The sequence below is a fragment of the Nipponia nippon genome, unplaced genomic scaffold, assembly GCF_047370975.1.
Source record: "Nipponia nippon isolate SJK-2023a ecotype South Korea unplaced genomic scaffold, ASM4737097v1 scaffold_2, whole genome shotgun sequence".
NCBI classification, from domain to species: domain Eukaryota; kingdom Metazoa; phylum Chordata; class Aves; order Pelecaniformes; family Threskiornithidae; genus Nipponia; species Nipponia nippon.
This window is the reverse complement of record NW_028262336.1, coordinates 73,508,742-73,536,369: the sequence shown is the minus strand read 5'-3', so window position 1 is coordinate 73,536,369 and position 27,628 is coordinate 73,508,742. Positions and strand designations below refer to the sequence as shown.

The 27,628-nt window shown below is 39.7% G+C and overlaps 2 protein-coding genes across 6 annotated transcripts in view; one reads left to right on the top strand and one right to left on the bottom strand.

The window, feature by feature from the left end:
- The window catches only part of FARP1 (FERM, ARH/RhoGEF and pleckstrin domain protein 1), a 214,886-nt gene extending 212,297 nt beyond the window's left edge, over window positions 1-2,589 (top strand). For all 4 annotated transcript variants that reach the window (XR_015704601.1, XM_087756585.1, XM_087756584.1 and 1 more), the window contains 2 exons: window positions 342-493; window positions 1,635-2,589. Coding sequence is in view for 3 of the 4 variants with exons in the window: in XM_087756585.1 (XP_087612711.1) it covers window positions 342-493; window positions 1,635-1,716 (234 nt within the window). In the remaining variant the exon portion in view is untranslated. The remainder of the gene's footprint in view (window positions 1-341; window positions 494-1,634) is intronic.
- Window positions 2,590-6,924: 4,335 nt separating this feature from the next.
- Window positions 6,925-27,628, bottom strand: part of STK24 (serine/threonine kinase 24) — a 64,198-nt gene continuing 43,494 nt past the window's right edge. For both annotated transcript variants that reach the window (XM_087758524.1, XM_087758523.1), the window contains exons 4-11: window positions 23,793-23,901; window positions 23,520-23,677; window positions 17,725-17,910; window positions 17,333-17,478; window positions 14,983-15,106; window positions 13,948-14,016; window positions 10,258-10,394; window positions 6,925-7,902 (exon numbers count right to left, since the gene is read on the bottom strand). In XM_087758524.1, coding sequence (XP_087614650.1) covers window positions 7,866-7,902; window positions 10,258-10,394; window positions 13,948-14,016; window positions 14,983-15,106; window positions 17,333-17,478; window positions 17,725-17,910; window positions 23,520-23,677; window positions 23,793-23,901 — 966 coding nt within the window. In that variant the 3' untranslated portion in view covers window positions 6,925-7,865. The remainder of the gene's footprint in view (window positions 7,903-10,257; window positions 10,395-13,947; window positions 14,017-14,982; window positions 15,107-17,332; window positions 17,479-17,724; window positions 17,911-23,519; window positions 23,678-23,792; window positions 23,902-27,628) is intronic.

Genomic DNA, 27,628 nt, shown 5'->3' with positions numbered 1-27,628 from the left:
TGAACACGCGCGGTGCTCTGCTGACACCAAATGATGGAGTCTTATGTTTGTCAGTTTGAAAATAGCGCAAGTCCAAGATTTCAGACAACTAACTTATGAGGAAGTACTGACGGGTCAGCCTGCAGCAGATCCTTATGAGAAGGGCCTGTAAAGACGGGCGCGCTGAAACTACCAGACAATTAAGATCATTGCCATTGTGTAAAGCTGGCGTTCTTTCCACGCACACGTGGGAACGCGATGATGACCTTTAAATGAGCGCGTATCTGTCTTCCACTTCACTGACGTGCTCTTTTTACTTCAGGGCGTTTGATCTCACAGGATTTTCCATCGTTTCTTTTCAGGACAATCATCCTTTAGCCAGCCTTCCTTTATTGGGGTATTCGCTTACCATTCCTTCCGAATCTGAAAACATTCACAAAGATTATGTGTTCAAGCTACATTTCAAATCCCACGTCTACTACTTCAGGGCTGAAAGCGAATACACATTTGAAAGGTAAGTCCGTCTTCTGTGAGACGGAATCAGGTAAAATTCCAGGATTTTTTTTCCAAACAAGGTTGGTAGATGCTAAGTTTAGTAAATTGGTTCGGTAATACAGACAAGTCGTTCAGCACAACTAGAGAAAGAACCCTTAAAAATTTTAAAAGGAACTTTAAACCTGCTAATGCTAGACCCAAGGCAGTTGGTTTTGATAATGTGGCAGCTGTAATAGGAATCACTACACATCCTGCGTTATGTGCAGGGATTATCCAGTCACACTTGACCAGGCTGGCTGCACGGGGAGCCCAATGTTATCAGGTGTCGGGAAGCACGTCGACAGATGACAGGACTTTTCCGTAGCTGCGCAGAATAACTTCACTCCCTCTAGTACAACTGGATGGAAAATCCACACCTGAAATAAAATTCTGGTTTTATGTATTACTGTGTATTTCTGCCACTTCAGCATGTAATTTTTATGCCTTTCACTGAATTCCAGATACATGGAGAGCCGGGAAAGAGGCACGACTCCTCCTAAATTGTGGTTTGAGGTCGTTCATACTGGGAACTAATTTAGCTCTTTTAGACGAAGCATTAATGTGCCAAAAATCTTAATGTCCTCTCTTATTGAAGAAAGCTATTATTAAGTTTTAGCCATGTCAGTCTAAAACCATAAATAAGGGAAATTGTGGGAAAGAGGTGATTGATTAAATACATGACTAGGAAAAAACACAAAAGCCCGAAGTTCTAGGAAAAAGAGGTAGGAACTGCAGCTAAATTACATTTGTTCGCTCCAGAATTAAGAGTGGTTGGTCTCAGCTGCTCATCACCTGGACCATCCAGGAAAAAAAAAAAAAAAAAAAAAAGAGATTTGGTGCCTGCAGAACAAGTAAAACCACGACTAAGTTCGTTAAATTTGGGTCCCGCCCCCCCGTTTATCCTCTCTGAATCTCTTTTCATCTATGCGTTTGGCAGTCATTTGGACCCAGAGCCTCTTGGCTTGGGATAGACTTCGGAGGAAAAGTAGCAAGCAAGATGCTCCCCTAGGCGCTGAAAATAAACCTGTGTACAGCTAACAGCGCAGACCGCGTCTTTCAAGGCATCTTCCCTTAGGGACTGACCGTCCTTTTGCTTGTGTCTCCCCTCGTGCCCCCCGCAGGTGGATGGAAGTGATCCGAAGTGCCACCAGCTCTGCCGCACGCACGCGAGCTCTGAGCCACAAAGAGCCTCACGCCTATTGACGGCCGAAGAAGCCGCCCTGGTGATTGTCCGGCAGCTGCTGATTTTCTAGAGGACGTTTGAAACTCTCTTCTCCCTCCAAGTTTAGTAAAACGGACGATTTGGTAAAAGAAAAGAAAAACAATCAGTACGGTTTTGCAGAAACTGTCACAATTCCTCAGCAAAACTCTTTCAGTTCTCCATGTGTTCAGACTAGCTTACCATCATCCCAGTGGCTGCGGTTTGTTTCATGTCTTGTATTTTGTCATTCTGTGCTGTTTTTAGCTTGTGCCAGTATTAAAATATTGTCCTTATTAGAGTGCCAAATGCCAAAAGACATTTTGTTGCCTCAAAGATTGCACCTAAAAAAAAAAAAAAAAAGACGACTTCACAATCTGAAAACTTTCTCCTCTGAGGCAAACACTATTTCTTCTCTTTTCATAAAAATATATATATATTTTTTTTTTACCATGTTAATCTGTAGACTGCTGGATTTTTAAATGTAGATGGACTTTCACAGTATAGAATATAATTATATATACAGCAAGCAGTCTAACAGGAATGAGATAACTTTCAGACTTCAATTTTTCCCCAGTCTTTCTACATTTAATCAGCAAGGAATTACTAATTTTCTATCTTTAACAAGGAAACAGTTTACAGCTCGTTCTCATCTCCTTTTGGGGTTACAAATCCACATGGTATAAATAAAGTATAGGATCCTTATCTAACGATGTTCCTGGTGCAAGTTGACCAAATTGTTCATCTGTTGGCTTTGAAAAGTGAATACTACTTGCAAGATGCAAAATTTTTAAAATAATCCAGTGCAATATTATTTGGGCTGTTAATGTACTGTGAATGGTATGTACAAGAAGAAATTAAAGGCTGTGGTGACATTCCGCTGTTTGCTTTACAAACTAACTTGAAAGAAAACGGGTACGCTAGGAGAGCCGCAGCTGCGTGCGATGGAGCCGTAGGGTGTTGCGGTTCCGCACGCCGGGCCCGCATCCGTCACCGCCACGGGCCTCGGGGGAAACACAGCGCTAGGCAGAGGGGGCCCGAATCGAGATGTGGGGAACGAAGGCGGGACAATTGCACCCCCACTTTTTCTTCGTCTAGCTGTTCGCTTTGTCAGTGGCTTACCTGGGTGCGGTGTATAAAACAACGGCTCCCAGCTTTGCTCACAACAAAAGGGAATAAAATACCTCACAACGCTGTCATACCGATTCCTGTTTCAAGGCAGTAAAGCCTGCTTTCTGTCCCCCTGCCCCGCTACGCGTCTCCACCCGAGAACAGGGTGGGCTCCCAAGGAGAAGCAGCAGTCCCTGTGGCCAAACCCCAGGCTCCCTGAGGAAGGGACGCAAGGATTTCGTGTACCTCCTTCAGCTGCCTGGAAACCCGCAAACCCCCCGGGCAGGTAACTTGTTGCAAGTGCTCTTTTCCTTACCTCTTTCCCCTGCGTATCAGTACAGGTATCATCACATCTACCCTACAGCAGCGCCTCTGTCTGTTCATGACGTGATGAAGGGCAAGCTTAGAGAACAGGTAATTATGGGTGTGCAGATAGACGACTCCGGTGGCTGGAGCGCACACACACACACACACATCCCCTCCTCCCCCAGGGGCACGGGAAAAGGGGTAGAAAAAATAAAACGGGCAGTGTGGCACACGTACGGTTTTTCACAGGAGAAAGAGAGCAATGAAATCGAATTACAGGAGCGCAGCTGTCCCACAGTTCGTCCCCGGGTTATGTGGGGAATCGGGGTGAAGCTGACGCACCTTGACGTGAGCACTCGGGTCGGCTGGGCTGGGCTGGCAGGGTGGGCAATACAAAGCAGGTCTTAAATCCCTGCCATCTGTAAACTGGCACATTGCCCTACTGAGGGACAAACTGTAATACAGCGCTGCACATATGTAACCAAAACAGCACGCTAGCGATCACGCGTGTGTGTAGACCAAAAAAAACCAAAAAACCAACAACCCTTAAGAACCGAACTTCCCCCACGGCTGGGCCATCTGTGCGATGTAAGCTTCCTAGGTGCCCCAACAGAAAAAAATATTCTCAACATTCTTGCTCAGAAAGTGGTGTTTGAGTTTAAACAAGAGCTGTGAGGACAGGTTGTGAGATTATTGCAGTGAAAACCTGAACACCGGTTTCGAAACCCTCCTTACCGTTATGGGCGCATGGGCAGTAGCTGAGCGAGACACCCGCAAGAGCATCCCCTCCTGGGAGGGGACCCCCCGCTCTCCTCTCACTGACCACGCGGACGGCAACATTTCAGTAAACTTTTCCTCCTTTATTTCTTCTAGGTCACGTAGTTTACAAGGAGTTTTATTACGTCGGTGTAGAGTGACAAAGGTAAAATTTAAATACACGGTTATAAACAGGCAGCAATATTACAGAAAACAAGATATACACTTTAATTGTCCTCTGTAATCATGCTTCAAAAGAAGGCAGAAAACCATTAGATAGATACAATTTGTCTGCCGCATATGCTCAGTGCAATTACTAGCACATCTGCAAAATACAGTTAAAAAGAGCAAGCTTGCAGATTTGTGCTATACGTTAAGCTCCTCCCCAGCAACTTACAAAAATAATTTGCAATTGTGCCCATCCTCGCGTTCCACCTGGGCTTACCAGCGCTTCTGATAATCTTCCAACGGTGACGTTTTTGAAGGCAAATATACGTTTCCTTGAAAGTAAGGCTCATGTAAAACTTACTTACAAACTGGTACCGTGGTGTTCAAAAAAAATAATACGGCACGCCGCACAAAGCAGCACGAGGCCAACGAGACACTGCACCGGTACGGCCGAAGCACAGGCAGGCGAAGGCGTTACGGTGGGTAAAGCAGGGCGGGAGCTCACACCGGGCCGGCTGCTCTGCAGGCGAGGGCCAAGGCGCCCAGGCTCACCTCCCCCTCGGCCCACCCCCCCTACGCCCCCCTTTACGGCATTCCCCGGTCACTGCTTCATCTGGCCGGACCCGCGCGGGCCCGTGCAAACCGTGCGGAGCTGCAAAGGAACCACGGCGCTTCGGCGAAAGAGCTGCTTTGTTACCACACCGAAAGCATCCCGTACTACGGTGATCAAGCCGTCGTCCTTTAGGGAACTGGTGATCAACTACAAAGTGCAACTGCAAGGAAAATGGAGTTAAAAAAATAGATTACACGTCTGACGTACTTACAAAAAGCAAGCCTTCAGTTCAAATGACTGATTCTTTTTAAACAGTGAGTTTATTTACTGCCTAATCTTGAAATCCCTGACAAAGAAGCAGTTCCACTAATTTAAATGTTTGCATAAATAGGGATAGCTTGTCGCTTAGTATATTCAAGACTAAGTGAAGAAGTACTACCTGCACAGAAAACTCATCAGTGCAACGTTATAACACAGAAATGTTTTTAGCATGAAACAACCTCTCAAAAATATCAATAACACTTCTTTCAGGCCACGCTTCTTCCAAATGAAGCTGCTCTTCTGTTACCGATACAGTTCCCATTTTTAAAGCATCGATACTTTTCAATAGCAAATGATTGTAAGTTTACATTCAAGATACAACACGCTTTCTTTCAGTGAAGCTCAGTTTAAGATACAGCCTATATTTAAATAATCTATATATTACATACAAAAATACACATCTCTACCATAAATGAGGTCTTGTCTTTCTCTACACGTCCTAGCCTTTTGGCCAATTGCCCTTGCTGTAGGGGCGACTCCTCTGAAGCTCCTAAACCAAGGGACACGTTCACCAAGCAACGCCTGCCGCGATCTGCTCGGAGAAATATTTCCTCAACATACAGTCCCGGAACGCAGCTAAAAAAAACGTACGCGTAACTTTTTAAATGATTGTTCAAAACCAGCGTACCTCACACTTTCATTTAATTTTCTGATTGAGAAATTCTTGAGATTCCAGCCAGCACCGTAAAGTTCACTTCCCCACTAAATCCGAGTTCTGCGCATCTCCGAGTAAGCTCGCTTTAATTTCAAGCCCTGACGTTAACAGACGACTGGGGAAAAGCTTCCATGAATCTATTTACGTTTCAAATGCAAATGTCTGATTATTTCCACATGCTGTAACAGCACACAGTTACTGAATGGCCGAGTGCTCCCATCCTGGGATGCCAACAGGTGGCTTTCCCACTGCGCCGCATTCAGACCCACATTTCACAATAGCAGAGCTGAATTTGTTTCTTCAAGGGTAAGCCTATCCTTGATGTTTAACGGCACACAAAACAACATTTTTCAAGATATTGATCAATTAGTTAACGGTTATAAACCATTGCTCAGACTTACGCACTGTTCAATTTACCTTAAGTTCACTTAGCCACCAAGGAACACCATTACCTCGTGCTGGCAAATGCGTCACGTCTAAGAATATGGCTACAAGCACGAGCGCATGGATACCCATTTCTTTCAACTGTTGTTTCAATCTGGTCAGAATTTCCACAGCTCTGTTAGCATGACAGTGTCCTCCAGCTGTTACATTATTAAATTAACAATTAAGGCTATTAATATGCATAGAATAAGGGCTGCCGTGGTGATGTGGAGTCCTGCAAGGAGACCTCGCCAGCTTCCGGAACGGTTAGAGAACCCGGGTCTTTTTGTACCAAGTGGGTCAGATATGCCTACGCTTCTAAAATTTTAATCCTTCCTGTTCCAAAACTCACCTCTATGTTAAAACCAAACAAACCACAAACCAAAAAACAACAAGTAAGTTTTACCTCACTGTCATCCAAAACATAAAATCATCAAATTCTTCATTAAAACAAGGCAAAAATGCTCTCTCAGCTACCAGAATTAGAAGCGGCTGAATATACCCCTGGTGAAACAAACCGAGGTAAACCTCGGAGTACTACTGTGAAAACAAATTCCACCTGCAGTAACCAGCGTGACTGCTGCCGAGAACTGTAAAACCGTAAGCCAGCTAGCTAGGAGCGCTCCCAGGAACAGTGGAAATTTCAGAATTCAGAATTTTCAAGAAGTAACTTCTTTCTGGGGAGACGAAGCAATAGGACATGGCATACAACGATGCTCGGTTCTGCAGTCTTTCTGTCTAACGTCTACCACTTTCGGTGAAGAGATGCACAGATTTAGACAGCAGGACCGAATACTGAACATATGAACAATTTTTCTTTTACGCTGCAAGACATTCTTTTTAATGATAAAAATAGGCATGACGAAGAAATATCTGCCACCGTCTCAGAGCCAACATCTTAATGAGATATTTCAGAAGAAATGTAGATAATAAAAATTTATTTGTGTGAGCATTCAAACATGTTCAGGTGAAAAAAGATTGTATCTGAATTTCACTACAAGCTTCACAAATACCTATTACTAAAATGGAACAATACATAGGGTTCAGAATTTGCATTGGCACAATTTAAAACTGAAAACATGAAAGAGCTCGTTCTTTAGGAAAAACAATAATTTAAATTGAAAGCTTTGAGAGCCGAGGTGTATTAAATTTAAAACAACCAGAAGTAGTACCATAATTAGAAAGTCACGCTCAGAATATAGATAAAAAGGAAGAAATACCGGAGAAACAGAATGAAATTGTGTCTTTGCTGAGGTACGAATAGAAGGTTCCATAGTACAGGATTAACTCTTTCAATGGCAAATCCTTCACGTACAAAAATCGAACCAAGATTCACTTCTCACATAATTCAAAATGTACATGTAATAAAGGCAAGGCAATACTCAGTTATGGCCTGTCAAATATTTACCCCACTAACGTTATCTACAGAAGCACTTTACCATTTTGTACACAGTGATTCCTTACGCACGTTGAAAGGCTTTCAGTTAAAAAAGACGTTATATACATAGCTGTACACAGTTCCAACAAACATACTCCATCTCCCAGTGGAATTCTTAAAGCAAGATACCTGAGGTTTCTCAATGTCTTCAATTTCTCTATCACAAACCTAAATATACATTTCAGATTTTACAAAAAGACACCTCCCTGGAATATGTGCATTATCGTTACAAAAATTATAGCTTTAAGGAGCTGAAAAAGACTGCCTCCATCCGAGAGACTTCATTTTCACTCTTGCACATTTCGGAAAGTCCTTCCACCAAAGGACGTTTCAGCGACTGAGGGGCAGAACAACACGAGGGTGCACGCCTTCAATGCAGACACCGTGGGATCATTGTTGGCTTAGAGAAGTCAGGAACAGTACGTCAGTAGGACGCAGTACTTCCTCCAGCTAGGGAATATCTGAAGAGAAAAAGAAATAGTTATCCTTGTGACCTTCGGAACGGTGTTCTACAACAAGCAGCAACTAAAAGTTACTCCATTTTATGCTACTGAAGTTCCAGCCTTTTTCCTTGCGGAACGACACCCACCACTGCTGTCGCGCTTTAAAGACAAGGGCCAAAGGGCTGAACAACATGTAAAATACACCCTATTAGAACACTGCTGCTGTTCTAATGAATAGCGACAACCCCTTCTCAAGCGTGCTGCTGAGAAGTATACGATCATGTAAAAATTCTGCATGCTGGGGGCAACATTTTGCGATTCCAGCTTTCCTATTTGGCAAGCTTACATCATCATCTTTCCAAAACATTACTGGGGCAGGAAACCTATGTTCCTTGGTCTAGGCAGATTCTTAAATCATCCAAAGAAAGAAGCACACATTTTAATCACGTTAAGCTTTCAGTAAACTTTGTAAAACGTCAGAGATCAGAACTGGAGGGGGATGGTAAATGGAAGTTATTGGGCAGATCTTCTGAGGGTCTCAACTAATTCATTCAGACAAACTTGGGAAATCCAGTTTTAACCAATCTTAAGAGGAATGAAAATCTCATTAGAAACATGTTGAAGAGCCGTCTTCAGTAGTTAGCGATCAAATTGAGAGGATATTGCAAGTGGATACAATAAATGACTTCATGACATAACGGGGCTTACTTCTCGTGGTATTCAAACAAGATGGAACTCTCTCTTCCAGAGCTGCCTAGCTCCAAAAATAGCTTTATCCACGAGGGATACCTACTAAGCAATGGAACGGTTCAAACTTTAGGGGGGGATTCTGCCATTCATTTCTTTCACTCAGCTTTCTGAAAGGAGCGCTAGTCATGATCACATACTATCTGAATATCATCCCTGGAATAAGAGAAAGTTCACCCAGATGTGACCCATCAACAAACATTCTCTATGAATATTTCTTTCTCTCCTTCAAAGAAAATGAAATGCCTGCCTCCACTGTTACAGTAAGACATTATGACTGAGAAAACCAGCAACAGTCCGAGGAAGCAGAACAGAAGGAAAACAGAATGCTAAATAGGTATATAAAGGGTTCTGAAATCTATCTCCTAGGACAAAAACGACGACTGTTGCTGTCATGACAAGAACAAGTAAGATCATCTCCAGCACCTACAACAGAAGTGCCCAGTGGCAAGCCTGTCTCCACATGGCCATTTTCAGCATCAAAAGTCTCTGAGGTTCCCAGTTCCAGGAAGGCCCTGCGCCAGGCTGACAGAAACTTGACACTGAAATACTGGGCTGAGGAAAGCCTGGGGTCAGTTTTGGAACCCCTAATGGAAATGAACTGAGATGGAAGCTCCAGAAACTCTTTCAAGCCTGCCAGGATCAACTGAAAGGAGAATCGGGACATCTGGCATCAAGGAGTGACCTTTTAGCACCAGAGATGCTGACTGGGCTTCACACTTACCAGCCCAGAAAGCAAGAAACGCTATTGCTTGCAGATTTCTTGGCATTGATTTTTACTGAATGACAAAGTGTCAGCCTGGCAATCCTCCGCTTTAACTTCAGAGGTGTGAATTCTTAAACTTCACCACGCTTGTGCTTAGAGACAGTGTAAGGGAGACACCTGCTCAGAGTGATCTTTTTCAAGGTAGCAGTCCACGATTAACCATTGCCATGAGTTTTTTCTCTAGTACCAAGCAATTCAACCTGGATGGTGTAGATTCACAACAGCTGGATTGAAGGTTGCATTTAAAGCCTCTTCAAGCAGTAATTCTGAAATTTATACCCCTTATCTTTTCTCGTCTAGCATTTAAAAGAACAGCAAATTGAGTACTTGTTGAGAACATATTCCTAACCTAGGCAGTTAGAAAATCTCTTACGAAATTTGGCCTTTTGAATAGAAAAAGTTGGCTTTGGAGATACCACCAAAAGGCCATACAGATGATCTTTAATGAATGAACAAGGAATCACTTACTACATGACTGAAAGAAACACAAACTGAACAGTCCATTTATCAGAGTGGGTAAAAGAAATTCAGAGCGACACAGGGCATCCTCTGCAACATACACCCAGACACTAAGAAAGCGTGAATGTCCCTTATAGGAACTGCAAAGGGAAAAGGCTGTCCACAATACGCACACCAACAGGATGAACGTACATCTGGGCTATCACCTGAAGCTAGAAATTAGAACTGCTGATATGATTAGGTTTTTTTATTACTAAGCAAACACAATTGTACAAACTGTAAACACAAGTGTTTTTTTTTCCTCTATTATAAATAGAAATTATTTCAATTGAACACTAGTGAAATACTTGTAGAATCAGATCTGCAATTTTCTGTAACCCTTAGTGAAACAGTTTCATTACCTTTGAAGCCTCTGCACAAGGTGTGACACCATGTTATCCGCAATGCCCGGACAAGCCTCTTCAGCTAAATAAATAGCCTTTCTCAGTTCTTCTATGGAATCTGTGTTACCACCACACACTTCACTCTTCTCTTTCAACTGAAAGAAAACCAGGAAGAGATACATTCATAAGATATTCATAAATAATTCTGTAAACTATATAATGCAAAAAAGCTTGTTAGGAAGTGACCGCCAGCGTTCACAATGTCAGGACCTTCATTATACACCCTCACATCCTGAAGACTTTTTTCATCCTGAAGTTAGTCTTTGCAGTAGTTATCAGGATCTCACTCATCTTCAGAAGTCTTCAGTCATTCACATACCCTTTTCAGCGTGCTCACATTCAAAACTGATGACAAAGTATCCCAAGAAAGATGCACTATTTACCTGTAGCTGTTTGGTTTCAAGATGTGCTGCTTATACATGCTCACTTCAGTATACATACTTGTATACCTATAGCTTATACATATACACTGCAGGTGCACTTGTGCGAGCACTGTTAGAAAACGTTTTCACTGTGTCAACTCTATCAAGAGAGCACCCTGAGCACGCTCTTATCTCCCCCCTGAAGCAAAGCATCCCATGACTAGTCAGGAACTGCGGGCTCAGAGGGAAGGTCTCAGCGCTTCGCTTATGTAGGAGCTGGTGTAACATGCTGAGTATGGGTGGTACAATGCTTGCTTTCTCAGAACTCACTAAAGAACATTCAAAAGCCTCAGCTGGGTCTGGGCTTCCTTGGAAATAACTGTCATGTTACTAGTAGTACGGGTGAATGAAGGCATGGCCTTTTTTCAGGGACTGGACTTTCCCCAGCAGGCTGGATGTCTGCATTTACACGTTTCTCTCCACATTTATCGCTACAGCTGTTGTCAAGAGCTGCTTTGCAGCATCCTCTTAAGAAGGATGAAATCAAAGTCATTGTCACATGGAATAAGCATGATCTCCAGAAAGAAGCAGAAAGCAGAATTAATAGATCAAGACGATTTTGAGTTCAGTGTAGTACAAGACATTCTGGAGGGACCAAAGTGGCAGTGAAGTTCTTCAGAGATGTCCAAGCATCAAAGCAGCCTTTCAGGACTTTCTGAAGTAGACTTTCAACAGGTGTCAGGAACTACAGCTCAAGAGTTGCCATCAGCATTGAGGGAAGGTTTTTCTTTAAAAAGGAATCCGAGTCTTGCAAGGGAAAACATAAAGGAAATAATCATCTTTCCGTGTACACACACACACACACACACCAGCAGATGTGCAACCACGGCAGTAGGAAGGCTTCTGCACTCTTTTTTGGCTGCTGCTCGTGTTCTCTTTTCATTATATCCAGGATGCTCAAGAGTGAGATCTTGCATGCCAAGCATAGGCAACAGGAAGACACAAATGCCTTTTCTTTTCCCAGTAATAACTAATCCTTTCTTAGTCTAAACTAGGAAGTCACAGCTTGAGGACAAGATGATAGACGTAGACAATAGTGGGAATATTACAACACAGGACACCTTCGGACCTCCTGTCTTCAAAAAGGAACCCGGAATGAGTCACCGCATGCAGTACTCAGCCAGTGTTCTCTGATAAGGAGAAAGAAACCCCATCAGGGTGGTAGCTGGTCACTGAAGATCACAAATAACTGACAAGCATGACAACTTTGTTCATTTTCAGGGTGTGTTTTGTTTTCTGGTTTGGGGCGGTTTTGTTTTGTTTGTTCTTCTAATTGCTTTGCTGAAGCGCACCAAGCTTCAGATTACTACCAGCAACACAGAGTGGCAGGGCCCCACAGCTGAGCAAGCCTCTTCAGCCAAGTCTCTTAAGTTGTATCAGAGTTCAACTGAAGGAGAAGGATGCCGAGCACAATCTTTCCCTGTAAGATTACTTAGGGACAGCAGTTGGTTTTTACACCTGTCTTCTGTGCCAAAAGCTTTGAAGCCTCCATGACGACAAAAAGCTCTGACTGGCCAGCTTCGTTCTTTTTGGAGGAGTTCCATGGAGTAACTCACTAATTTAGCTATCAATAATTCCTGAACATGCAGATATCTGTGGTTTGAATGCTAAACAAATGGAACACTGAAAATGTAACATAAGGCTTCCTCCAGACAGCAGAGACAGTAGCCATGCCCATAAGAAAAAGGAAACCCTGCAATGAGATTCTGGAACAGTTTGGGAAAGTTGTGGCTATCCACCAGAAGTTGCATGGAAGAGGATTCTGAAGTATGAACCAAACAGCAGAAACCAGGCCAAGAGTCTTCTCCCATAGCATGAAAAGATACAACAAACAAGTGTGTGAGGAAAAATTTTTCTGTAACCTCCACATGCTACAGAGATGAAAGTAAATAGCAATCTGAATAAGAACTGCAGTGAAAAATGTTTGTGTTGCTGCAGCAGTGCTAGGGGAATCATATACCCACAGGGATCAGCAAGTGGCAATTAAAAGAATGGCCTTGCAAACAAAAATGGGAAGCAAGAAAGGCAAAGAATGACACAGCAACTAGTTAACGATACCATAGGAAGGAAGAACCCAGAGCAGAGATATCTAGAAGACAGGTAAAGTGCATGGTGGAGAGAAAAATGAAAAATAAAGAAAGAATAAAAATGGAGGATGGAGCGTGGAAGACAGTGGATGCAGGACGTATATCATGCTTGGTACTGGAAAAGGAGAAGGAAGACCTAAAGGAGATGCAGAGCAACCAGAAAAATGTTTGGGAGATGGAAGAGTAGGGAATTGAAAGAAAATTCTCAAGCAGAGGCAAGCAAGTGGGTAATACATAAAGAACTGAAATGGAAAGTGCCAAAAATCCCTGTTTAAAGTGTTTCTCCACTTTACATAGGAGAATGTCAGGCTGACTTAATATTGGAGTCTGAATAACCAATACAGAGGTCATCCCCTTTAAATAAGCTTAATTGCTTTACTGCGCTCAGTATTCTTAATGAGCAGCATGCAAAACTCAATGATAATCCTCTGAAGCAGGACTTTGTTCATTAGAATGAAATTAAGACAACATCTTTTTATTAGAGCAATTTTTCTAACTTTATTTCTGTAACAATTACAACGATTGAAATAATTATTTAAATAAAAAATTTTCATATCAAAGCCAGGGTGAGAGGGGAGTTTTTGTTTCTTAGCGTTCTATCAACTTTTTAAAATAATCACATCTTCATAAATATCTGGCTTCCCCTTCATATGATTTTTAAAAAGCTGTTTTTAAGTATTCAGAAAAAACAAATATAAAAAATATAAAATTCAAAATGGGAACAAAAATACAGTTTTCAACACTGAAATTCAAAAGTCCAGTTCTTGCTGATCCAGTCCACAGCCATATCTTGGAACACTGAGGAACTTAAAATTTGTAACAGATAAAATGACAGATAAAGAGTTAAAGCAGTGTCAAAAAATGGAATGCTGCAATCCAAACGCTTACATACCTTTTTGGTTTTCATGTTCATTGGTTTAGGCTAGCATGGTCGATGTTGCTACCACGCATATGAAGGATTGTTAGAAGCAACACAAAGATCTCAAAAGCAGACATGCATGGAAGGAAAGGGTACAGCTAACACTGTAACACATCAAGTCCCAGATGGGTTGTAGAAACTTTAGGTGTCATTCATCATATTTTTCTGTTTTTCAGAGACACACATCCTGGAATTGTTAAGTTTTAAAGCAATAACTTACCTCTGCAAATAAAGGGGATATAACTGTAGACAGGCATTGGGACAGAGGCCTCTTTGGGATATCCTTTTCCTTTAAAGAAAACAAAATTCTGACCAATTTTATTTCTGAAAAAAAGCATCCTCATGGTATTCTGTTTCTAATTAAAGAAAAAAATAGTTCCAACATGCTACACTTTATGAAAAATGTGTTTCTATGTATGTACAAATATGTAAAATGTTCTACAACAGACTATTCCAAAGCACTGTGGAAAATGGAGGCTGAATTAAAATTTCAGGCTGCGGCACCTCGAATACATGCAAGCTCAAAATTTAAAACAAACAAACAAAAAAACCCAACAACAAAACCCAAACAAAAAAAAAAACACCAAACAACCCTACTGAGCATGTACTATATCACAGACATAGATATTTACTAGGTTCCTTCCATATGATACAGTATTTTTCTTATATTTCTCCATTTCTGATAAGAGCACACACCCAGAATTTTCAGAGCCAGGGTAGCAACCACTTGCCCAGCCACACAGGCTGCAGAAAATAAAACTGAGCAGCTCCTAAACATCCCTTATTCTGTTTTTGTTTTGGTTTGGGTTGGGTTTTTTTGGACACATCCACATTCTATTCTTTTCTACGTTGTAGGCTTTTTGCCTAAAAGACCAGAATGCCTTCCCTAAAACCCAGTCTAGCTTTGTACTGTACTGGTTAAATTTACTTTACAGAAGGAAAATTTTAAAAACAAAATATTCCCTGGTCTTCCTCCAGTAATATTTCACAAACTACAGAAATATTTTAACACATATTTCAAGAACTACAGAAAAAGGACACATTTAAAGAATACCCAAACTTCAAGACTTACTCAAAACATTTTATAAAAGGCAACTGTAGAATACACATTTTTAGCAAAAATTCTGAAAGTTTTACAATTTAAATGCTTTTAAAGGTATATAATAAATAGACTTGTGAAACATACAGGATCACCCCACTAACTTATTAAAGCAAGAATTATCTCCTTGTGTAATGCATTCAATATTTTGAGCACCTTATTTCTTTGCAACTCCAAAGGCTGGGCTGCTCCATTCTCTAGATTCTTGGGGTCTTTTTCTCTTATTGTAAAGATCCACTCTCCTGAATCACTCCCACCTGAAGCCTGGCCATCTGGTTCACTTCAAGGGGGAAGGAAAAAAAAAAAGTTCTATTACCTACAACTTATTATCCATGTTCATTCAATATATATGCTAAATATTAAAGCTCCAGTCAAGACCAAAATAAGCATTCTGTTGTGCAAGCCAGTAAGTATAAAGACAAGTATGAAAAGTAATGTAATTTATCTTTTGGGGCAATTTAAAAAAAAAAAAAATGAAACTAAGATACTTGGCTAAATGTTAAATTAACTTCAAAAAGAAAGGCATTACAGATTGAAAACATTTTCCCAAGTTATATAAACAAGTAATATGAAGTGTTGTATTGCTATCTGAAAACTGGCTTTAGCAGAGTACTTCAAATCATTAGGGAACGGGGAAAAATTAGAAGACTTAATTCACTTTTTTGCTTAGAAAAACAGCTAAGACACTAGCTTAGAATACCTTTGAGGAAGACAGTTCATCCCCAGCCTCTTAGCAACGTAAATTTCCCACTTCAAAAAAATTGGCTAAAAAAGTACAGGTACAGCATGGCTTTAATAAACTACATCACCGTAAATCAATCTTTTGCCTCATTTTTTTGTGGATGGCATAGTAATTTTTTCCTATAACTCCTGCGAAGTTAAAAGAACAAAAAAAATTTATGCTGACACTAATCAGTCACTGCATAACATTTCTCCTCTCACTATCAAAAGTATCATTCTCTAAGCTCATTTCTTTCTGATCTGTGAATTAAGAGTGATTTGCAAGAAAACCACCAATTAAAAGGGCATCTTGTGGCCACTGTACAAAAAGCACGTAGCACAGCCTACCAAGACAAAAAGCATGTGATCAGTGTAAGAAAATTCTCCAAGATTTCTGCTTGAAGTCACATAGAACTTCTGGCTGTCACTGAAAGAGGCAGGTCTACCTTCCTTGTATACATTAGCTCTAGCAAGTTGATCCAACAGAAACATATTCATCGATTTGGAAAGTTAGTATTCCAGCATGCCAAATCAACTCACCCTTTTATCACATCTAATACAAGGGCTGCTGTGGAAGCAGAGGAGGGAAAGCAGGCTTAGACGTAACGTTTAATTGTGTCACAAGCACACAATACCATTCTAAGTTCCGCTACTCTCCTATGCCAAGCCATCAAAGCTGGTCTGATATTCCACAGGAGCAATGGACTGTAACCTCGAAGTTAGTAACTGATCTGAGACCAGTCTTAGGACCAGTAATTTACCTTCCAAATCAGGCCTGATTTTGGGCTGGAACTATGATCACTGTCAGGAATCAAGCCATTAATAATGTGGGACAAACCTACAGCTGTAATGGCAGCCAAGAAACCATAACCAGTCTGATGTGTGCCATTAGCACACAGACTGGAATTGCAGAGAATAGCTGTGTTTTCTTTATTATGAGGAATTTAATAGGTTTATGAATAAATTGTGGCAATTCCTTCACTTGATTTTCAGAAGTATGTAATCTGATGATACCCACTATTTTCAAAATTACTTTTAGACTAACAAAGTTAACTTTTTAACTGAGTCATAACTATTTGTAACTTGGTTTCCTAAGGAAACCAACTCATGAACCTACTGAATATCTCCATCAAAATTTGAGGGAAAGAAGGAAAAAATGGAAAGGAAAGAAATCTGGAAATATTTACAACGCTTCTCCTTTTTCAATAAATAATTTGACATTTCATGACTACCATGTTGTAATGGTCCAACCTTTTTGGAAGGACAGGAAAAAAAAACCTGAAAGAAGCCTAGGTAATATGGTTTGTACCCCAAAACTCCATTGTTACAGAAGCATTGCCCACTAACCCTCTCTTATATACAAGGATATGCTTCTGCGTGTTTACTCACAGAGCCAAAACGAGGGACAACCTGCCACCAAGGAGACAACTCCCCTCCTTAGATGGCCACGTGCACATACAGCACAGTGCACGTGCACACTGCTACGTGGCTGTGCAGGGTGAGACCCGCCTTCTGCTCACATGACAGGGGTAACAGTTGGCCTTATGTCTAGGAAGGACTCTAGACCCTACATAAGAGAGAAGGTAGTATAGAATGGGCCAGAAGAATGGTTCTCAGCAACTGTAATTTGCATGAAATCCCTTGCAACACTGAAATCTAGATTTCATTAGTTTACCAAGGCTGTTAAGCTGAAAAGCTGTAAACAACAGAACACAAGAATATATGTGCTAAAAATAACTACTTGGCTCCTATATTTACAAAGGATATTTTACAAACTCAAACTTACGTATCTGAGTCATCAGAACTGGAGTCGTCATGACTTTGTTCAGACTTCCATCTCTTATGCCTATCAATAAGGTCAGTCAGGTAGGAAGTTTTCTTTGAGTTTCGTAAAATAAATTTGTGTTTTAAGAGCTCTTTTGCAGTAGGTCTCTTAAAAAAAAAATAAATATTTTTTTACTGCATTTGAGAGTGTTAAGTGACTCACTATAAAAAGATTAAGAAATCCAGACTTCAGTCTCGACACAAATGAGATTTTAAATATATACAGTAACTTAAAAAAAAAAAAGCTGGTGAATATGTCATCCCATATTAGAAAAGCTGAACTGCACTTATTCATGTAATTCATGTAAACCAGTCAAGTTCTCTACTATACACTGACAAACAGATGAAACTCACAAAGCTTGGGTCCTTGTTTAAGCAGGCCTCAACAAATTCTTTGAGGGATTTACTGAAGTTTCCTTCCAGTGTCGGTGGATTGTTCTTAGGAATGAGGAACAAAACCTTCATTGGATGCAGTTCTGAATGAGGTGGCTCTCCTTTTGCAAGTTCTATGGCTGTTATGCCTAATGACCAGATATCTGCCTGTAAGAAACAATACTTTTAAGATTAGGCTGGAGAAAGAGAAGAAACAGTGTTGCTTGCAAAGGTAGATTTTAAACCTTTATGGTAAATCATTTCATATGTAAATTGTTCTTGTTAACATGGTCTGGTTTATGTGGTTAACCACATAAAGTATACAGAGTTCCTTGGTTGTTTTTACTCTACAGCATAAAGCAGTTCTACTTAGAGTTTTAAAACTTCGTGAAATCAGTACTATTACACCAGCAGTTGTAACTGATCTTGAGACACAAATATTTTTAAAAAGTAATGGTAGAGTTGTTATAAACTAGCATTTTTTCCACCATATTCAAGTACACTATGTAAATATGGGACAAGAGTCATATATTGGCATAAAGGAAAATGTTATAATATGCACAAGATTTTTCCTCAACAAGCATCAGCTAGTACAACCACCAGAAATTTAATACATTAGAACATAATTTTCCTGGGGTTTAACGCTGTCTTATATATCATTCTTATTCACAGACTACAGAAATGCAGTCTGCAACAGTATTATTCAACTTTTTCAACCCAATATTTCAACCAGTTAAGTATTTGGTCCAAGTAGCTTCTGAAATATTGACAGCACTTTTCTACCCAATCTGCTTTGTAGACCTTCTCCTGGGAGCCATGTCTTGTACGCCAAGAAGGCCTGATCTAAATCAAACTTCTCTAAGTCATGCCCACGCAAAACGAAGATCCAAAGGCTCACAGCCAAGTTAGAGGGACAAATCAAGTAATGCAGCAGAGACCAGTGCTAGATCCGCTACCATTTAATTGATGAGTTGGATTCACATTGTTACTGGATGCCAGAAACATCTGTTCCAAAGGACAAGATATCAATTACAAATATCTGTTTTGGTTTTTCTGTTTCTTTTGAAATGAAAGCAGAAAAAAGACTTAGTCTCAGGAAAACAGGAAAGATCTGAAGTGAGCTGTCTGGTTTTACTTCCAAACAGAGCATTTGGAACTTTGCTACACTATAAACAGATCTATTTCCAGGTACTGGATAGAGATCTCATTTTTCACTGCTGTCCTTACTAAGTGTCCCTCTAATCCATCTGTCTCTGCGCAGTTGATAGGCTAGGTTATCTTTGACTAACTCATACAGGACTACAGGCTGACAGCTGCAATGTATGCATTCCACTATCATAGCTACATTGCATGACTAAATACAAGCTCCTCCTTCCTTGTTCAGACAGTATTCTATTGTTAAAAGCTTAGTTACTTAATTTTGCAAGTAAGTATGGAAAAAAAAAAAAAATTGAGTCAATTAGCATACCATCGAATTTATGAAATGATGTTTTGTTAACCTGTGCTACAGAACTGCCATCTCGCACTGAGCAGAGAGGATTACATAAGTATGTGAGCTTTGAGTTTCATTTACCTTAATAACAGCATTATCAGCTAAGCTCTCCTCAAGTCTGAGTATAACTGTGAGTAGCTTCCCTCTAGCAGGAAAGCTTTTCTTGGTTATGAAAGAAAAATGTCACCTGCAAAGACGAGCCTTCATGCTAACAACTGAGTATTATTACTTCCAATTTATTCAGAATTTCAGTTTCTCAAGAGGAATGTGTTAAAGCCATACAAATGGATAGATTTTCTTCTGCCAGACGTTCAGTCACAGATGGAGCATGTGTATAAAGCGTAAGTATGAAAATGAAATTTATATGTGTCTATGTGCATAGATATCCACATGCACACACACATATATAAATACTTCCTTTTTTCCCTCATGTATTTATAGCTTTCTACTGCTAGAGACCTTCCTCCATGAAAAATGAACGAAAGAGTCCAACAAACCACAGCTGCACACTGAACTCTTTGAAGTCCTAGATGGGTTTTGGAGGCCCATTCCTGTTGGAAGCATCAAGAATAAACCCCCCAAATGCCTCTGGAACTGTAACCTCTCCTTTCACAGATAAGAAAGGATCTCAAAACAGGGATGTGAGTACCAATTGCATGTGTATCCAACTAGGCATTTCTAGGATGTGTTTGTCTGTGACAATGAAACTCCAGAACAGGCGTGAATCAGTCCTCCAAATGGGGAGGGAGAAGCATGACCTTAAGAAGTGATGACACTGTATCATCACTAAGCTTTACCACGTGTTATGATTTTTACAGTTTCAAATCTCAAACAGAAATTATTCTTCCAAGTTCAGATGAGAGTCAGCAAGTCACTGGTAACTACTATTTATTGCAGTACTGCCATAAGCCTTTCCTCTTCCATTCTAATGAGTAAAATTTAGTCTGACTTTGAAGGTCTTGTAAGTCAAAGAAAACAGGCTATGTGCAAGAGAAAACATTTTAAAATTAAGTATTTCTTTTTCTATTAGAGGTTATACAGTAGAAAGGACAGAGAACTAGATATGGGAAAACCGAAGCAGAGACAAGAAAAGAGATTGACTTTCAGATGAAGAAACAAATCAAAACAGGAGGAAGAAGTACTACTGCCAAAATAACAGAAATTAGAAAGAAGGGAAAGATCCTGTGAGGACATTATACCAAAGAACAAATAGCTTGGAGAGAAGGAAATAAATGGTATGGGAAAAGATAAATAAAAAGGGAAAAGAAATTAAAAAACAGGTGGTAGCTTTAATATAACGATTACAGTCATGTTTTGACATTTCACTATTTCTCCCGATGGACGATAGTTCTTTAGCAGCTAGATTTTATCACCCCCATGGATCACTTGGACTTTAAAAATAAACTACAAGAGAAAATGAAAAATAAAGTTGAAAGTTTTGCTATCAAGTATGCCTCGCAGCTTAGCTACTGACCACGTTAAAATGCAAACGTTATAGCTAACTTACTCTCTCACACAAGCCATCTGGAAATCCTATGTTCTCAAATATATCAGTCTGAATTATTATTTACAAAAGAGTGACAGAAGCTGTTGAAATTTTAGTATCTATATCAAAAATCGCATACCTTGGTTATTTTTTAGGCAATAAAGACAAATGTTGGAATGCCTTGTAAATATACCTTGCAATATACGGTCTGAGAAAGAATAATAGGAATATCTTAAGGACACAAAACAGTTTGGGAATGGGACTAAATAAACCAAGAATGGAATGGGCAAATTCTCTATGGCAGTTAAGGAATACACAGCTCACATATGCACAAAGCAGTCCAAAAAGCCTCACATAATCTTGAGAGCACAGAATTGGGAACATAAATGGGGACTTGGTTTGACATTTCAGTTTCACATATTTTAAAAGAAAATACACAAAATGTATGCATTTGTCAAATCCTGAATTAAAACAGCATTTTTCAGAAATGCAGACATTTTTTATCTACTAAAAAACCCTGCTTCTCTACCTTAATAAAAGATAAAAGATATTATGTACATACATTGCCATAAAATACATTTGGAAAAAAACAAAGACTATATTCAAAATCAACAGCTTATGTTAAGTATTCATTATTTTACACAATCTTAAGAGACATTAACGTGAATGTTAAAATATTATGAAGTAATGTGAAGACTAATAAAGATATACTATTTTAACCAAAAGCATTTTAAGTGCTTCACACAAGGAAATTCCTCAGAAGTTTGTCTCCAATTCTGAAATCTGTGTTTGATAGAACTGTTAACTCAGAAGCATATCTGAATTCAGAGGAGGTGTAACAATATCTTAATATCTGAAACTGCTTCAAGTGGAAATCAATATACTGGAATAATAGTTCTTGCATGATTTATGTTGATAATACAGTGTAAGCCATGGTCAGGAAATCCACCAACTGCCCATAATATTAAGACGAGTGATAATAGCGCTAAATCAACAGGAGGCCTTAAGCTTTATAGCAATAACTAGCAATGTTAGACCTCAGGATGCATCTGCTTTCTTTTAGCCTGGTTAGTAGTTTTATGTCATAACCTACATTTTGCTTTGCCTTGCACAGTTGTGCTATTTCAGCAGTCAGCATGAGCAAAGATAGCAGTCCAATCAGAAAAGGAGCAATAAACAATTTAACAGTTGGTGTGAGGCATACAGTAAATGAGGAAAGAAGCAGATGAACTGTGTGAAAGAAGCAAGTGAACTGTGCCCAAGGTAGTGTTACAGAGCACTTTCAAGCTTTTGTTTGGAACCCATCAGCATGTGGAAAGTAAGAGGATTTGACAGGGCAAAGAACAAAACTGGGTAACACAGCAACGACGTAATGGAAATTGCTTGCACCTCACCGAGAGTACGCTATGAAGAGGACAGTCCTGCCCAACACCTCTCAAGCATGGCCAGCTTATGGAAGGAAAATGAGGTTAGATTTGGATGTGTGTGTTCTCACATATGCATAAGACTATCTTAAAATAAACAGGCCTTCTCAAGTGGTTGTTGTGCAACAACAGCAAAACTGTTGTCTGTACAATTTAGCCTGGTCTGTAAGTGCCAAAAGGCTCACACATGCCAATAAGTATCTCTAGTTCATTCAAAACTTGAGCTCTGGCCTTCTAGGGTACTGATCAAGTATCCAATACCTTTTTATGTCCACATGACATTGCAGTCTGAAACAGCCGGAATCAAAACCTGAGGACTAAATCATACTTTGTCCAAGTGAAAAATCATTCCCAGAAGCCAAACCTCAAAAAAACCCCCACTACCAAGCACCCCAAAACCAAACAAATAAAACAAAACCCACCATCCACAAAAAAAAAAAAAAAAAAAAAAGGCTTACTCAACCTTCAAATTGGGAATTTGGGGTCATTTAAGCTTCCAGAGGCTCTACGGAGCTCTGCTAGTTATTTTTAAATAGCCTCTCTACAGAAAGATAGGTAAGGGAGGGGCAGCACGGAGGTGTGTATGTAGCTCAGGCTAACAGAAGTATAAAAACTGAGTAACCAACAAAATGAACTTTGAGCTGGCTTCAATGCATGTATTCCTTCCTGGCAACTCAGAACACCCAGTGCCATGCTGGTGAGCATATGGAGACCAGTAATGGGAATCACATATCTATTGTGATCCAACTGTATATTACAATTGATATATTGTGCTTGAGTTGTGATTTCAGTACACTGCTGTGCCACTCTGCTAAATCAAAATCGTGTGTAATGTAAATATCTATAAATAAGTAAACTTTGTATTAAACATTAAGCCCTCCCTGTACAGAATATCTGAAAGAACATGGTCAGAGAGTAGCATAGACCTGTGGAGCACGTTCTTCCACAGATGAATAACAGCACTTTCAAACAACATTTTCACACCCACTAAACCCATATTCTTCAACAGTATTGCTGACTATTTTTTTCTAAAAACAAGTGGAAGCATATTAACATTCGGTACATATTTGCTCTGTTCTACTTTTAAACATGAAAAATACTCATCAATAGAGTGGGATAAAAGGCGACAGGATGTACTTGTCAATATTGTAATATTTCTTGCCATCTGGATGGGCTTAATACACTAGGAAACTTAAGATTTGGTTACAAATCAGGAAAGCTTTTTTCCTTGCCAACAGCTTTTAGCTGCTAGGTGTCATCTAAACGTACACCTGTCTAGCCACAGCCAAAGTTATTAGCTACATTCTGAAGACCAACCTATGTAATTCAAGTTAGAAAAGGAAGGGACTTTGGCTAATGCCTTGAAATACCTTACCTTCGAATCATATGCCGATTGCTTTATTACTTCAGGTGCCATCCAAAATGGTGTTCCCACAAAGGTATTCCTCTTTATCTGTGTATCTGTTAGTTGTCCCGCTACTCCAAAATCTGCTAGTTTTACTTCTCCTTGTTCAGATAGCAATACATTAGCAGCTGGAATAAAGAAGAGGAAATAGCAGAAACTAAGACATTTGACACTGGAAAGGTGTTCATTTATATTGCATGAGCTCTTCTAATATTATTACAATACAAATAAAAAACAATTTACCTTTAATATCTCTGTGGATTTTCTTTTCTGAATGCAAGTAATCAAGTCCTTTGAGTATCTCCCTCAATATTGTAGCAATCTGGGTTTCATCGAGTGAGCCAGGTTCTAACTAGGAGACACAAGAAATATTTTTATATGTGTGTGTGTGTGTGTGTATATATATATATATATACACATATATATATATATATATATAAAGGAGGGACAGAAAGAACAGAAATAACACTGTGAGTATAAAAAGACTATAAAACACCTTCTGTCACACCTCAAAACTTCCAATTTGCTAACTTTGTAACATTGAGATACAACCCAGAATATGCTTTTTTAAAAAATACATAGTTCTATACTAAGTGGCCTTATGAACAGCAGGCAAATACTTCATTTACCTAAAACACTTTTAAAAGGCTGTTAAAGGCTCCATGAAGACACAGTTTCAAGTTATTGCTTTGTGGTCTGGTCATAGATACATACACTGCATTCGAAAAGCATCTACATTGTAATCTGATTATTAAAATTACAGTGAACTTAGATGTGCAACTCCACAGTCCCTATATGGAGCCAAATCTTGAAGTCTGAGAAAAAAAACTAAGGCATATAAGGTACCACATCAATCACATACCCTATTACTATATAATGCAAGGGATTTTGTGAAGCTCTCTAAAACACAACTCAGACTGCTAGGCTTAGTGTTAACTTTTTTCATATAAAACTGGAGGTATAAATCTGCAAATTGTTAGAATTAAAGGTTCCGAGTAATTTAATTCTTATGAGAAGAAACAGCAGTGGTAGATCTCAGAGCTCTCTACAACTGATATAAATTCTAAAAGTGAGTATGCCACTAACTCTAAAGGGACAGAGGAAAGGTCACTACCCAGAGAGGCTTCTTAACCAATAAGGGCATTTTGAGAGAGAGAGAGTGAAACTTTGTGGACAACAATTAATATTGGAAATATTCCAGCATTCTAGTTTACTCCACGATAGCAGTCACTGAAACACAATCAAAAAGTTATATCCCTGAAGCTTCGCTCTGTGAGAGAGAAAGCATTTCAGATAAAAATTTTCGGATAAAAATTAAAATATTACATCCCTCAGAAAACCTCAGCTAATAGGTAGGAACAGAGGTAAGATTTCATGTAATGCAGACAACATTGGTTTTACCTTTGTAGCTTTACTTACAATTTTTTTTGCTTTACTTAAGCTTTGATAATATGCATGCCATTGGCACTGCTTTGATAATATACATGATATTGCTACTCCCTGAAACCCACTAAGAAATTCTCAAGGCTTTGCTCTGGCTAGGCTGACAGCGCCAGTTCAAGACTTGGCACAGCACATCTAATGGGGGAAAACCTCTTTTGTCAGATGTAAGCTCACCTTAGTGAGGAGGAAGTTAGTGAAAAGAGACTAAGACTGAAAATATTAGTGCTTGTACCTCAGCCACAAACCTAAATTATACTCAAAGTTGAACAACAACGTACAAGTAATTAAATTAAAATTAAAAAGCATTAAACGTACTTTCTCTTGTGTGGTGTGATTTTCAAAACAGGCAGTGCGTATTCATATACGGAAAACACCAGGCTAACAAGACACACATACACTTCAAACGTGGAATTCAAGATTCCCATTCAGTCTTGTCTCGAGTACAGAAATGTGATAGTGTGCCAGTTGTCCTACCAGATTCCAGTTGAGAACCATAATGTGCATGTTAGAACTAGGAAAACATGCAGCAGAACATAAATTGAAAATGAATGAAGCACGCACAAGATGCTTAATATACACTTACACAATGATTTCAGTTCTGTGGCACAATTTCTTCAACAACATTGGAGGATGTGACCAAAGACACTGTATTATTTCTAGGCAACAAACTTAGGGCATAAACATGTGGTCATCACACAAGTGAAATGTGTGTGACTACAAAAAAGACAAGACAATATGATAACATCTGTTTTCTTTCTGCTCTTTTCTACTTTTTTGAAGCACAAAGAAAGTAATAATTAATTTATAAAAGCAAACCCAGTTTCTAATTGCTCTTCTGTCAGGAAAATAAACTATCACAACAATAAATAAACTTTTTTCAGCATATCTTTAGGGGGAACATTATCAATTTCTACACAACCACAGAATTCCTTCTAACAAGAGGTGGAAACTAAATGTATAAATGGGTTCCAGAAGGTAATTACAATTAAAATATGGCAGCACAACTGCAGGAAGCCTGCATTTACTACCACCTTACGTCTTCTGGATGTCATCAGCAGAATCCCTCTACGCAGGCCTTTTTCCTTTTGCTCTTTCCTCAAGCATTTATTAGCTGTCCAGTTGAGAACAGCAAACTATGCTACAGAGACATTCAGTCTCAATTGGTATGACAATTTTCACATACTTAAAACATCCATTGTTTTATTTCTATAATAGTATTTTTAAAACCCTCAATAAGTATCAGATGGCGTGTGATTTTTTTTTTTAAATAGCTAAAGTGAATGGCCAGCATCCAGTCACAGAAAGCATAATCTGCACTGAACCTTTTGAATTATGATTCAAAACTAAGTAATTTTTTCTTACTGTATTTGGTGTAGTTATTTTAGTCTTTCAAATATCCTGAAACATATCTCTGAAAAATCACACTTTATTAAGCAGATCTCCTTGCAGAATTGGATATAAAAATCTTTGCCAGAAGAGAAATGGAACGGATACAGTTCACTAAATTCACAATTTACAAGGTTCTATTGTATATTTACACATGGTATGCAAACACAGAAAATATATCATAGAATCATAGACCATCTCAAGTTGGAAGGGACTCATAAGGATCACTATGTCCAACTCCCTGCTCCTCACAGGACTACCTAAAACTAAACCACATGTCTAAGAGTGTCATCCAGATGCTCCTTGAACTCTGACAGGCTTGGTGCCGCGACCACTGCCCTGGGGAGCCTGTTCCAGAGACCAACCACCCTCTCAGTGAAGAACCTTTTCCTAATGTCCAATCTGAACTTCCATCTCCTCGTGTCCTATTGCTGGTCACCAGAGAGAGGAGATCAGCACCTACCCCTCCACTGCCTGCCATGAGGTCACCCCTCAGCCTTCTCTTCTCCAAGCTGAACAAACCAAGTGACCTCAGCTGCTCCTCCTAAGTCTTGCCCTCGAGGCCTTTCACCATCTCGGTCACCCTCCTCTGGACACACTCTAATAGTCTGATGTCCTTCTTATACTGAGGTGCCCAAAACTGCACACAATACTCATGGTAGGGCCGCACCAGTGCAGTGTAGAGTGGGACAATCACCTCCCTCGACCAGCTAGGTACGCTGCGCTTGATGCACCCCAGGACACTGTTGGCCCTTTTGGCTGCCAGGGCACACTGTTGACTCATATTCAACTTGCCATCAACCCAAACCCCCAGATCTCTTTCTGTGGGGCTGCTCTCCAGCCTCTCATCCCCCAATTTGTACGTATAACCAGGATTATGCCGTCCCAGGTGGAGAATCTGGCACTTGCTCTTGTTAAATTTCTTACGGTTGGTGATTGCCCAGCTCTCTAGTCTATCCAGGTCTCCCATGAGGGAGTCCACAGCTCCTCCTATTTCTTTGAAACATATTTTTTAATACCAGCCTAAACTGTGTTTTTGTCTCTATTTAGACTTCAGTGAGACTTCAAATAGGGAAACTCCTTTTTGTTTGTTTGGGGGTGGTGGCGGTGGGGAAGAGACATTAAAATGTATACACTAGGAGGAGTTGTGGTGGCAGAATTAAGAAACAGAAAAAACTATTTTCAGCCACTAGTGCTCTCTGGCTGACTGAAGATTAGCATTCTAAGATGTTTATATTCTGCTTCCAATA